Consider the following 12,762-nt stretch of genomic DNA (forward strand, 5'->3'; position numbering starts at 1 on the left):
AAAGAGTTTTCTGACAGATCGTAAAATCACAGGTGCTAATGCTGCATTGATTGGCTAAAAGTCCCTGTTGTCTTTTATTATTTGATTTAAAGATTTCGTCATGGATATTGCAAAGGCAACCCAAGAAAAATGGTGAAGACATGGGCTGAAAAAGAAATGAGGAATTTAATAAGGTGATTCTTCCAGTTTTTATTTCAGCATGCAAAGGTAGTTGGAACATTTTAAGTTTTAAGGAGATACTCTCCTGTTGCTAGACTGTGGCTGTTGCTACCTCTTAGGGCCTCTTGAATATTCAGGAAAGTGTCTTAAGGTTCTCTGTGGGAAAAAACGAAGAGGGGAGGGAGGAATAAAGATATTTTGTCTTGCTGCTCGTGTTCCGAGCTCTTCAGTGGCTGAATGCTGACATGACGGAGAAGTGAGGAAAAACTAGAAATAGCTGCTTCTGAGTAACAGCACACTGTGTGATAGAGGTTAATGTAGTTTTAACCTGAACTCTGTAAAATAGACTATTTTTCCAACACAGGAATGCTTAGAGGAGGGTCAGAGCCAGAACAGTTGCAGTTTTTTGTATTAATTTCAATTTGTATTAATTTCACAAGTGAGAGTTTCCAAAGTAGAGGAGCTCTTATTGCAGATGTATTATGTTTAAAGCATAGAGCTCCTGTAGGCATTAGTGTAATGCAAATAGTAATTTGTTTGGGGTTTTGTTTGTTTGTTTGTGTTGTGTTGTTTATTTTTAATGTGGCTTTGTTCCTGTGTTACAGGTTGAATACAGCCCAGATACCCTGCCCAGAGCCAATTATGCTGAGAAGTCATGTGCTTGTCATGGGCTTTATTGGTAAAGGTGATAGGTAAGTATCCTTAGAAAATACTTTTTTATTAGTGGCTTTCTACAATGTTTTATTATGAACAAACAAACCAACGCTCTGAATTTACCTGCTATTACTTTAGGCCTGTAAAATTAACATGTTATTCATACAATGGGCGTGTGACCTGTGAAATACACAGACATTTGTTAGCTACTACTGCAGACAATCTGCATGATTCTGAAGCCTCAGTTGTGTGCAAAGTGAATCTGTAAGGTGGCTAAACCAGAGAGGGAAGATTCCCCACAGCTGGGTGTGTTTTATTGCAGCCTTGTTTTATGCTTCTCTGAAGGATGTAATCTCTAGTGGTTCCTGCTGGTGTGAGTTTGATGGAGGTACTTCAAAACCCTGTGGTCTCTCAGGATGTTCAAGACCTAGAAAGGTTGGACCAGATGAGGTCCCTGGCATTCTGTGATTAAGGGTGGAAATGCTTTCTAATCATACATGAGGATAGCTCATAATTTCATAGCACAAACATTAATGTAGCATGGTCAAAATTGGTTCATACTGGAAACAGCTCCAGTATCTTTGGCAAGCATATCATGGGTTTTTGCTGCATGCACTTAGCTGCTCATGCTGACTTGCTTAACTCCCTTATTGAGCAGAAGGATCAGGTACAGCAGTCAAAGCATTTGCAGCTGGTTTGAAGAAGGAAAAAGTATTACCTTTGTCATCTGTGTTGTCATTTCAAGGCCTGCTCCTCTGCTGAAGAATGCTCAGTTATCTGACTCCAAAGTCCGGGAGCTGTACCTGCAAATCATCCAGTACATGAGAAGAATGTACCAAGATGCCAGACTTGTTCATGCAGATCTCAGTGAATTTAACATGCTGTATGTTTTTAAACTTTGTTCTGGATTGTGACATCCAAAATGTATTCATTGGCACCCTCTATGTGAAAGTACTAATCTACCTTTAAGGGAGGGTGGGGTCCTTTTTTAAGACTGGGTTTTGTACCTTACGTAGTTAATTATGTAGCTTTTAACCCACATCTGAGTTTTGTCTGTTTAAAAAAAAGCCAAACAAAACACACAGGAAAAAAAAGCCCAAGCAACCTCTCTTCCCCAAAACAAACAAACAAAACCCTAACTGGAAAAAAATATTAGTAAGGCATCATTATTTTTTGTCTCTCCCCACCCATAACACTGCTTTTTGTTTTTGCAAGAAGACTATTTCTTTAAAGTTTATTAAAGCAGCATGTGTAGAGGAGGGAAAGGATTGACCCGAAAAAGCTGCTTTGGCCCTAATACGTGATATGTAGGTGAGAGAAGTGGGTTGACGTTGTTTGCTGATTCTTTGGTTTAGAGGACAGTGTGTTCCCCACCCCTCAGTAATGTCACATATAACATCCGTGAAGTTAGCAGAGGTCTGTGTGTGTGTTTGCAGGTACCACAGCGGGGGCCTGTACATCATCGATGTGTCACAGGCGGTGGAGCACGACCACCCGCACGCGCTGGAGTTCCTGCGGAAGGATTGCGCCAATGTTAACGGTGAGTGGGCTGCTTCAGCCCTCGCTTCTGCTTGCTGGCTGGTTTGGGAAGATGAGCTGTGGTCACCTGCATTCCTTCAGGTGTAACTGACTTGAAGTTGTCAGACTTCTTCTAAAATGCTCCGTCTCCTCGGCTCTCACGGCTTCCTCAGGGAGTGGTGTGCTGTGCTGAGGTCAGAAGAGTGTGGCCTATTTCGCTAGGAATTGCCTGGCTGAATCTCGTTTATGATGGATCTCAGATGAGTCCCAGACTGCTTAAAGGGCAGTCTTCGTCTGCAGCGCCGGCACACACCCCATCTTAACTTCCCTTAAAAGACTGCACAACCATATGGATGTGTTTCCTTCTGTGAGTGGAATCCGTATCTGGAATACCTCAGTTGGCAAGAAGTTACCGTGTGTTATGAAGTTCTCTGCACTTGTTCAGGTTGGCTGAGAGGATCAAGGCATAGAGTAACGTATTAGATGTATTAGCATTTGTGATAGTATTTTGAGAAACAAAATACTTTTATGGTATATTTCTCTTGAGAATCTGGTCTCATGTGAGCATGCATGTTATGCAACAGACACACTGCCTGGTAGACTGTTCCTCTCTGAGAACAAGAAATCCACCACTACAGGCTGGTTTTCTATCCCTTTTGGGTTTTTTTGACTTTTCATTTTACAGAGACTCTTCAAAATCTATGGAAAAAGAACTGTGTGCGTTTTGATGCTATTTTTTTTTGGTTTCTGTCACTGCAACTCTCTCTGTATAGTCCTCCCACAGATGCTCTGAGAAACACCTTACTTTAAGTTCTTACTGAGCTGTGAACATTGCAAAGATTTGTGTTTCCCTAGGCACAGAGAGCTGCCTCCAAACTGATTTTTTTTGTTAATTTCTTATGGTAAGATTCTTCTGAGAACTTAAGTAGGAAACATTATTAAGCAGTTTTCATTGTCTTTCACTGCAGTTTTTCAGTACAGAAGTGCAGCCTCTGAATTTTAATTATATTTTTGACTCAAACTGATTCTGAGTGAAGTGTTGAGGAAAGTCTCATGTTAATGTGTCCTCATTTAGGTTGATCATTATTAGATTGTCCTGAGTTTCACTGGATACTTCTTTTTGGTGAAAATTTGAAGCCTATGTCCCTGTTCTTTGAAATGCATTTCTCGTCTTAGTTGTTGCAACTACTACACGTCTCTTAAATTGTTTACTACTTAGATTCTGTTAAGTCTGGCTCCTGCTGATTTGGCTTTTTTATTTATCCAGTTTTATTTTTCTTTCAGTATTTGTTGCATCTGAAAGATTAACAATTTTATTTCAGATAGCCTAGAAGCATCTGAATACTAAACCCAGGCTTATGCAGTACGTGCTGCTGAGACTCTCACAAGTCATTAGGGGCATCGGCTTGCTGTAACTGTTGCTTTAACATCACAGCTGCAAATGTTACACAACATTACTGAGATTTTTGTCTCTTCCCTTGCTTCCTGGTAGACTTTTTCCAGAAGCACAATGTTGCAGTGATGACTGTGAGGGAGCTGTTTGAGTTTATTACTGATCCTTCTATCACAAGCGAGAACATTGACGATTATCTGTCTAAGGTAAGACCTCATGGCTTTGTTGATTAGGTAGGAAGACTTGAACAGTGAGATCAGATCTAGTTCAAGCTCCTTCATCTCATTTATGCTACATCCTGCTATTGAAGAAAGCTGATATGTGACATTACGTTAATGCCAGAGCTTCAAAAATGCATGCAAGTCTGCATACAAGTCTTTCCCATTTATACCATGATAGGCTGACAACACTTTCATTCTCTTTTCTCAAAAAAGTCTAATCATGAAAACCTGAATGTCTGTTTCAGAAGCCACTAAAACCAGGATGCTTTAAATTAGTTAATTGTTTATAGCAAAGAGAAGCCATGCTTATATAGAAAATGGGATTAGGAGTGCAGGTTTGAGCAGGGTTGGCTAAGGGAGAAAGAGAATGACGTGGGGCAGTGTTACTCCAAGGTACATGGTCTTGCTAGTCAAATACAACAGCTGGCAGAACTTGTTGATTCTAAGATGTGGTGAACTTACTCAGTGCTGCTAGCAGCACCTGTGTGTTTCATCTGTAGCTGCTAGTCCTCTGCTCCCCGGTAGAATTTTCTTTTAAAAGGGAGGTGGGGGAAAAATAAAGCTTTTTAAGTTAATGCAGGAGAAAAGGGGGATATGCCATGCTTGGAGTGGAGATTCATTGTGTCATTCTTGGTCAAGACCACAAGGCACATACTGAGTGTGGTCCAGATACCAGTACAGCATGGAGATTGCCAGATGTTGTGTACTTTGTGTCATACTGGAGACTGAAGGAGACAGAAGCGTGTTATGTGGTTCCCCTTGCTTGTGCTCCTCTGGCTTGCTCCATGTATGTGGGAAGAGCTGAGTTCTGTGATTGAAAACTGAACTAGACAGCTTTAATTAAACACTAATGACAAAAGAAAATATGTACCATTATATAGTAGCTCAGGAATGTGCAAAACCCTATTACCTCCCCCTGCCCCCAACAGCTCCCTGGCATCTCCTGAGCTGTGAGCAGTTCTGAAATGTCTTGGAGCTGCTGGAGAGAGCAGCAGAGCAGACAGGAGCTGATGGGGGAGATGTGAGGGTCAGGAGTGCACGAGTCTGGGGATCAACAGTGATGGATAGATGGATGGAGTCCTCCCTGGGCATAGGCCGTTGATGGAAGAGAAGGGAAGAAGCAGCAGGAAGGAAGTTGACTTTTGTGATCTCTGGTCTTACACTGAGCTTACGTAGGTGCATGGAATGGAATACTTTGGTCAATTTTGCTGTCCATCTAGTCCACTCCTCCCTATGGACTGCTCCCAGCAGCATCAAAGGTGGCAAAGTGAAGCAACCTTGGCATCTCAGCAGTAACATAAATATTCCAGTGTTATTAGTTCACTAGCTGGAAAACTTGCTGCTAGTTAAGAGAGAGCTTACTGAATGAAAAAAAAAACCCAGAAAACCAAAAACCAAAACAAACAGTAAAACTTGCTTCACCCTGGCTCAAACAAGGGCACCCTGCTGTAATTTGGTCTGGAAGGAACAGCAAGCACATCTTCCCACTGTTAATAGAGCAGATCTGCAGTTACAAGTGTGCTTCACAGAGATGTTTGTTGGTTACCATAAGGTGTCGCTCAAGGCATTGCCATAAGGAATGCTGAAGTGTTTCTGAGTGACAGTGTGGAGTACAGGAGGAAGCACAGATGGGAATATTTAGTTGGATTAAGTGATGTGATTCTGAAGAGCGATAACTTTGTATTGTTTTATATTTCTTTAGGCAATGGAAATAGCATCAAAAAGAACAGAGGAGGAAAGATCCAGTCAAGATAAAGTGGATGAAGAAGTAAGTGAGGATTTCTGTTCCTACATTAACCTCATCTCGACTCAACAAGGAAAAAATGTTCTGTTTATATTTGGCAAAATGCACAGTTGATAAGCAAAACATTGTTTGTAATACTAAGATGTCATGAACTAGTTGAGATGGGAAGTAGTAAGGGATGCCAAGAGTAAAAGCTGACAGTGGTAAGGTGTTAGAAGGCAAGTACTCAATTTCCTACACTATTATGTTTGTTTGTAGCTAGATCCCTTGATATATCTTCTAGTTCAGGTTCAGTTAACAAAAAAACCTAAGTAGATATCTGATTATGCCAGTGTTATTGGACCAGTGATACAGCAGCAGGAGAGTACATATGATATTTGGGCAAGTGCATTGACCACATTGGCCATCTAGCTCTAGTCACAGTCTAATTCAGTTATTCCATGTGCTGTTTCTCTTCCTTGCTTTTACATTAAGTGAAGTCAATTCAGGTTCATTACAGAAAGCTGCTAATATTCTAGAAAGGCTTGTTGTAAAGATAAAATAATTTCTATCTTAGTCTTATCTCCCTGTTCCAGAAGAGCTGTAATAAAAAAGTCAACCAAACAGAAACCCAATTCTATGTTGAGTGGAATTTATATTAGTGGCAACATACTTGTACTGGCTCACCTGGAGTTTACTGTTGGAGGCAATACCACTTGATTTATTAAAGGCTTTTCTTCTCCTATTTGAGCTCTGCAGGTTTTACTAACTGCTTCTGGCTCAAACTAGGCTAAGGAAAGATTTTTTGGTTTCCTGAGGTGTTCTTAGCATACAACTTCTGAACTATGAAGTCAGATGGTAGTGTTTTGATGCAAGCCCATCTGTTGCAAACCAATTATTCCTTTGTTTATGTAAAGCTAGTAAACCTTCTCTCTTACATGTCAGTATCATCTAGTTCAGTTTGTTTCTCTTAGCCGTCTCATGTGACCGTGGCTAGTCCATGTCACTTTCTCCACAAAAGAGTAGAGTTGATTTTGGGGAAGGTTTGTGGAGGTGGGTGCCTCTGCTCTGCCCAGCATTCAGGCTAGCAGTTATAAATTGTACTGAATTCGTACCGGGGTTGAACTGATACCAGGCAAAAGAGAAGCAAAATAGTTATCTCTGATGTTGTATTGACTTAAGTTTGCTAGAGGATTATTTTAAAAAGGCAGCAGGACAGATTTTAAGTGTGATGTTCTTATACTGCAGTTAGATTTGCTGTGCTGTACTGCTGCAGGGACCTTTTTTGAGTTGGACTGTAGGTTGAAGCAGGTGTTACTGCATAAAAGAATTAAATTTCAACAGTGCGTTTTAATGGACTTGCCTCCTGAAGGTGTTGTGAACATCACAATAACAGCATTAGAGAAAAACAGTAGAATACAAAAGCTTAGGACTCAAGTTAAGTTAAGAGGAAGTGGGAAGGATTGAAGAAATTGTAAGTGGTCTGGTGGTAGTCATGGTAAAGAAGCTGCCTTGTTAGTCATGGTCTCTCTCAGTAATGTGTAGGTTGCATGTTAAAACTGCTCCTGCAAGAAGAAGTTCAAATGGTAGTACATGATGGCTGTGTTTATATTTTTAGTTTCTCTCAACCATTAAATCCATCATGATTATTCTCTTAAGGATGCATAATTAGGAAGGAAAAACTTCATTAAACTACATGTAAATTAGAAAGCCTATGTTTCCTTTCACTCTGCTAGGTATTTAAGAAAGCTTACATACCCCGAACTTTGACCGAAGTTAAAAACTACGAGAGAGATGTGGATATAATGATGAAACTGAAAGAAGAGGATATGGCATTGAATGTTCAGCAAGATAATGTGAGTAGATATGCTGAGGCACTGCTAAAAAGAGGGAGGGAATATGAATTTTTCTTACTGGGAATTGATAGCATCAAACAAAACCAGAAGCCTTTTTACCAAGGTCTGGAGTACTGAATCTGGTGTCGTACTTTAAAATTGTCTGGTTAGTACTAATGTTAACATTATGTGGTTTTTTCCTGGGTGTTTTTAAAACTCATCTTTTGATAATGTAATTTTCTTTCTCTCTCCCTGGTTGTAGATTCTCTACCAGACTGTCATTTTCTTTCTCCCTGGTTGTAGATTCTCTACCAGACTGTGACAGGACTGAAGAAGGATTTGTCTGGTGTTCAGAAGGTGAGAGGGTCTCTTTTTAGATCCTTCATTTTGGCCGTTTTCAGAGAAGTGCTTAGGAGGAGTACAGAGAATGCCCTGTCTTGCAGCTGATGCCATGAAAGAAGTCTCTTGTCTGCAGAGTGACCATTTATGTCTGGGAGGGGTCTGGCATCACTGTGTGTCTGCACACCATGTGAATTGCTTCCTTGCACTGGGGCTGATGCCGGGTTGCTTGAGAATTAAATTATAATCCTTGATATCAACATGGTCTCAAAAGTTAAGGTGGAAAGGAGGGAAGATCTTTTCCAATTACAGAAAGTGTGATTGATTTTAATTGTAGCATAACTATAAGTTTCTATATGTTCATGGTAGCTTTGCTCTAATTATTATGTAAAGAGCAACCCTGCAGTGTAAGGCATATTATGTCTTATTATATTTTAAATAACTTCTTTAAAGTACATTGCTTAAGAAGTTGGATTCAGATCAACCTGCAGCAGTATAATTCAAGGCAGAAGTCCTGTGTGGATTCCCCCTCCATTCTTTGTAAATGTTTACTAGCAGTGGTATAGACTGTTTTGAAGTGGAATTATAAATATGGATGGGAGCAGGCTGTGGCAGTCTCCAGGCTTGTTTAAGAATAATTGAGTTTTCCAGTGCAGATATTTGTGTTTGCAATAAAGCCTACATACAGTACCCCCAAGGTAGTTTGGGGTATGATCCAAGTATAATTAGAAATTGGCTTCCACATATGTTACCAAATTGTTGTTTAACTTACGGAAATCAGTTGAGGAGTGCCAGCACAGCTGTGCTGTGAGCCCTGGCCTAAAAGATTGTGCTGTAGATTCTAGATTCCTTGTTCTTAGTTTGAATTAGCCTGCTTTTCATTCTTTTTCTTGAGACTCAGTGATGGCTGTAGTAAAGGAGATGGCACAAGCTCGCTCAAGGGTTTCTTTGCAGAAGATACTGTTTTGGTTTTTATATATATATGTGTGTGTGTATTGTCATCAGGCTTCTTTGTTTTGGTTTGATATAGTTTTCTCTTGATGTATCTTGCAGATTCCTGCACTTCTTGAAGAGAAGTCAGATGAGTCAGAAACAGACTCTGATGATGGTGGAAGCTCAGAGGACTCTGATTCGGACTGCAAGGAATCTGTGCATCCCAAAGATAAACCTGCTGAAGTTGGCATGGACAAAAAGGTCAGCTGGCCAGGAATAGCTGATTTTTCCCACCTCTGCCCATGTGACAAGAAAAAATCCAAATGTAGTCCTGAGTGGTAGTTGCTGCTTGTTGTTTGAAACAAGCTGTGGACTTTTCCTGTTGTGGAGAATGTGAGCAGAGAAGGTGAATTTCATCATAGATGCTTTTTTAATGGTGTTTTTATGTAAAGGAACATGTAACATAGCTCTCTATACCCTAGACAAAGCTAGAAGAGAGACCTCTGCAGGGAATTCTAGAGCTATGCAAAACAGACTCTAGTGAAGCCTGGGCAGCTCTTCAGTGCCTTTGGCTAGTCTTCCAGACTCTGGTGTTCAGGTTTGTGGTCAGGGTCCCCAGTTAGCCTCCTTTTGCCTGGAGAACTGAGATCACTTGATCTGTAGAAGCAGAGGCTTGATGACAACATTTGTACTACAGTGGCTTTTGCAGTACCATGAGTACAGACTGGCTAGCTTTGCTGTGGGCAGGTATTGTTTTCCAAACTGCAGAACGTGTATGCTCTGTTTTGGTGTGGCTCTTCTGCAGTATATCACTCATAGGTGAGAGCCTTTTGGCAGCCTTTCAAATGCTGTGGAAAAGGCATGTGAAACTTTCTGGGCTTAAGGAGTTCAAGATTTGGGGGTTTGCTTATTAGGCTTTTCTTCCTAGGAAAAGTAAGCTAATACTTTCCAAGTCTGTCAAATGAAAATGCAGTGCTGTGCTAGACACTTTTTACCAAGCTAGAGCTGCTGCCTTGCTGATGTGAAGCAGCAAAGTGCTGGCCTCTTCTCATCCCTATGGATAGCTTTTCATTTGAACTTCTTCTTGTGTCAGTAAGATGAGATTCAGCTGTGAGTTGGACAATTGATTTGCAGCAATTACTTCCACCCCCTACCCCATTATGCTTACTTTGTGTTTTCCAGTTGAGTGTAATCTCTTCACTGCCTGGCACAAATGATGGTGCATTGCAGTAGCACAGCACCCTTTCTTGCCAGTCCTGATGATGAACTGCTTGCTCTGGGTTACCAGCAGCTACTGAATGAGTATTTTTGCATGACATATAGAAAGACATATCATAGCCCTGTGGTTTGCAGAAAACCTAGATCAGGCATTCTGTTGTCATCTTAGGTGTGAATAGGATGAGTTAAGAGTCCCTCTTGTTCCCTTTCTTCAAAGATTGCATGAAACTGTGATTTTAACTGGTTTGAATTTTGCCTTGTCATAACCAGTGTGCAGCTCTTAACTGCACCCCCAACCTATACTTCCTTCTTCCTTTTCCTTCACCATTTCTATTTTTTTTTCTGCTTTATTTCTTCCTCTTAATTAACCTCATTTTTATGTGGTATGTTAATTAACTTATTAATGTAACAACTGATTGACCTGCTCAAAATCTCTCCTTTCTGACCTGAAATGAATGGTGTTTGGTCCTTTGTAGGAAAGGAAAAAGATGGTAAAAGAAGCCCAAAGAGAAAAGAGGAAAACCAAAATCCCAAAACATGTGAAGAAGAGGAAAGAAAAGACTGCAAAAATGAAGAAAGGCAAATAAAATGAACTTTGGCTCAGGAAAATGGATGGTTTGTTGTGGGTTATTTAGTCACCATCTTTTTTTCTTTTTTATTAAAAATCCTTTATTTATATACATACAGTATTAACTGTGAGAGTGTTTTTCTTAATAACATGGTGTAATTGTTGGAACAGAGTATATGCCAGAGGTTTCTCAATGGGAAAGGAGTTTAACACTTGTGCATGTTAAAATCCTTTACCTGTGCAGGTTTTACTTTTTAAACTCGCATGGATTTGTTCCTGCCTTTAATCTCCAGCCTAAAGCTGCATACGAGATAATTTCTTCAAACAGATTTGTGGAGGAGTGGGAATGGTGATTTAAAGGTCTGTGTCTTCTCCACAGCGTGGAAGCAAACTGAACTAGCTGTCCTGTGCAGGCTGTCACAGTCACCTGTGCAGCTCTTGTGCCTTTGCTGCCTCCCTGTGCTTGCATTACTGCTGTTATTTCCTTACTGAAAGCTGAATGTTGTGCTTTGGCAGAGAGCTGTTTTGTTTTGGTTTTTTGACACAATGTATTTTTTTTTTCTCATTGGAACCCAACACAAGGTGTTGTTGCTCTTAAGTGAGTATTAGGAACCAGCTGTTTTGCAAGCTGGTCAAATGAGTATTTGCTGTCAAGATCAATTGTGTGTTGGGATTCAAGGCTGCTGTGTAAAGGCTTGTGGCAGGACCTCTCTGTGGTGTGGCTCAGTATTGCTAGTCAGTGTTGTGCTAAGGTGCCCCAGTGCTTAATTAGTGTTAAATTGGCAGAGCTCTGTTCATAAGTGACCCACTTGGGCTGGGACAAAGGCACTGTACTGAATGAAGATGGACCACCTTCTGTTTTGGCAGCTGCTTCGGGCACTGAGGCTGACAAGTCTTGGGAGGGGTGTCCTCCTCATGCTGTAGCACATCAGTGGTCTTTTCCCACTGCCCTTAGTTTGAGCTCCCAGTGTTGGCACAGAGGAAAGTTCTGATTCCAGTAACTGTCTTGATACGTTCTCATGCCTGAGAGACACCCTGGAGATTTACACTTGCAGGATGCACACCCTCTGCTGTCAGAGGACAGCTTTTATCTATCAGTGGCTATCCAACCATGCATGATGGGTTGGCCAGGGGCAAGGTGAGGCTTCCTTCTCCCTGCCCCTCACCTCCCACGTTCAAAAGAACGAGTCCCCAGTTTGACCTTCATGACCTCCTTGGCTAGAAAGCTGGCAAGAGAAGAAAGCAGGCAGTGCTTCCAGATCTTTCAATTTTTCCCTATCCAGAAAGGGATTGGCAGCACTCTTGTGTACAATGTGTATATAGATGGATGCTAGAGCATGTTGGGAACCAAGACTGGTATTTCCTCAGCAAGCAAGGATGTTTGTTGGGAGAATGAGGTGAAATACCTGCATTTTGGAAGATGGCATTGCACCAGATGCAAGAAAGGGGGCAGCCTAAAGCTTGGTAGTGAAGGGAGGACGAAGTACAAGACCTGTATCCAGAGGTGAGGGAGTACTGTTGATAGCCATTTGTACTAATGCCAGGGGTTGAAATGTTGGTAGATGTATGGACATAGTATTTCCTGCTTTTTCCTTGCCATTACGGGAGCTTGTGTAGCGACATAATCAGGCAGAAGTCGCCTTGGGGATGGCTGCCCTGAACCTGGCTGTGTTCCTAAGTGGAGTGCTGAAGGTGGCTGAAACAATGACAGCTTTGTGGACTTTGCCCTTAAGATCCCATTGTATCAGGGATTCTCCCTGCTGGCTGACAAGGCTGTGGTGTCTGCATCTGTGATAGCAGTTGTGGTTCATGAAGGTGTGTGCACCAGGAAGCATGTGTAGGAACTAGGGCTTGGGTGGGGTAGGGGGGTTGTGTCTGAGCTCTTGTCTTCTTCCAGTAGCAGGTTGTGTATTGAGCAGACCTCAGCATTTTTTACGGACTTGGCGTAAGTGTATCTCTAAGAAGCTGCATTTGCTTTAACTGTGTGGATCAGCAGTGGATGACTCCACCAGGTAACTGGTCCATCAATGGTAAGTGTGAGCTGGGGAGTGTCAAAAACAAGAGACAACCTTCTTTTCACTGGAGCTGAGTCCTCTGAAGACAAAAATAGGATGCTAATTCCTGGCAAAGAGCCTGGAAGCCTCAGAGCCAGTGTGTCCCACTGGGAGTTGTTTACCTCCTTTACCTGAGGAGGCAGTTCA

The 12,762-nt window shown here is 41.5% G+C and overlaps 1 protein-coding gene across 1 annotated transcript in view; it reads left to right on the forward strand.

The window, feature by feature from the left end:
- RIOK1 (RIO kinase 1) overlaps window positions 1–10,580 on the forward strand; it is a 15,772-nt gene extending 5,192 nt beyond the window's left edge. The window contains 10 exon segments of the mRNA XM_010000977.1: window positions 93–173; window positions 765–851; window positions 1,559–1,696; window positions 2,250–2,353; window positions 3,824–3,930; window positions 5,648–5,713; window positions 7,405–7,524; window positions 7,807–7,860; window positions 8,896–9,036; window positions 10,470–10,580. Of these exon segments, the coding sequence (XP_009999279.1) occupies window positions 93–173; window positions 765–851; window positions 1,559–1,696; window positions 2,250–2,353; window positions 3,824–3,930; window positions 5,648–5,713; window positions 7,405–7,524; window positions 7,807–7,860; window positions 8,896–9,036; window positions 10,470–10,580 (1,009 nt within the window).
- The last annotated feature ends 2,182 nt before the right edge of the window (window positions 10,581–12,762 follow it).

Source organism: Chaetura pelagica, unplaced genomic scaffold (genome assembly GCF_000747805.2).
Source record: "Chaetura pelagica isolate M959 unplaced genomic scaffold, ChaPel_1.0 scaffold104, whole genome shotgun sequence".
NCBI lineage: Eukaryota > Metazoa > Chordata > Aves > Apodiformes > Apodidae > Chaetura > Chaetura pelagica.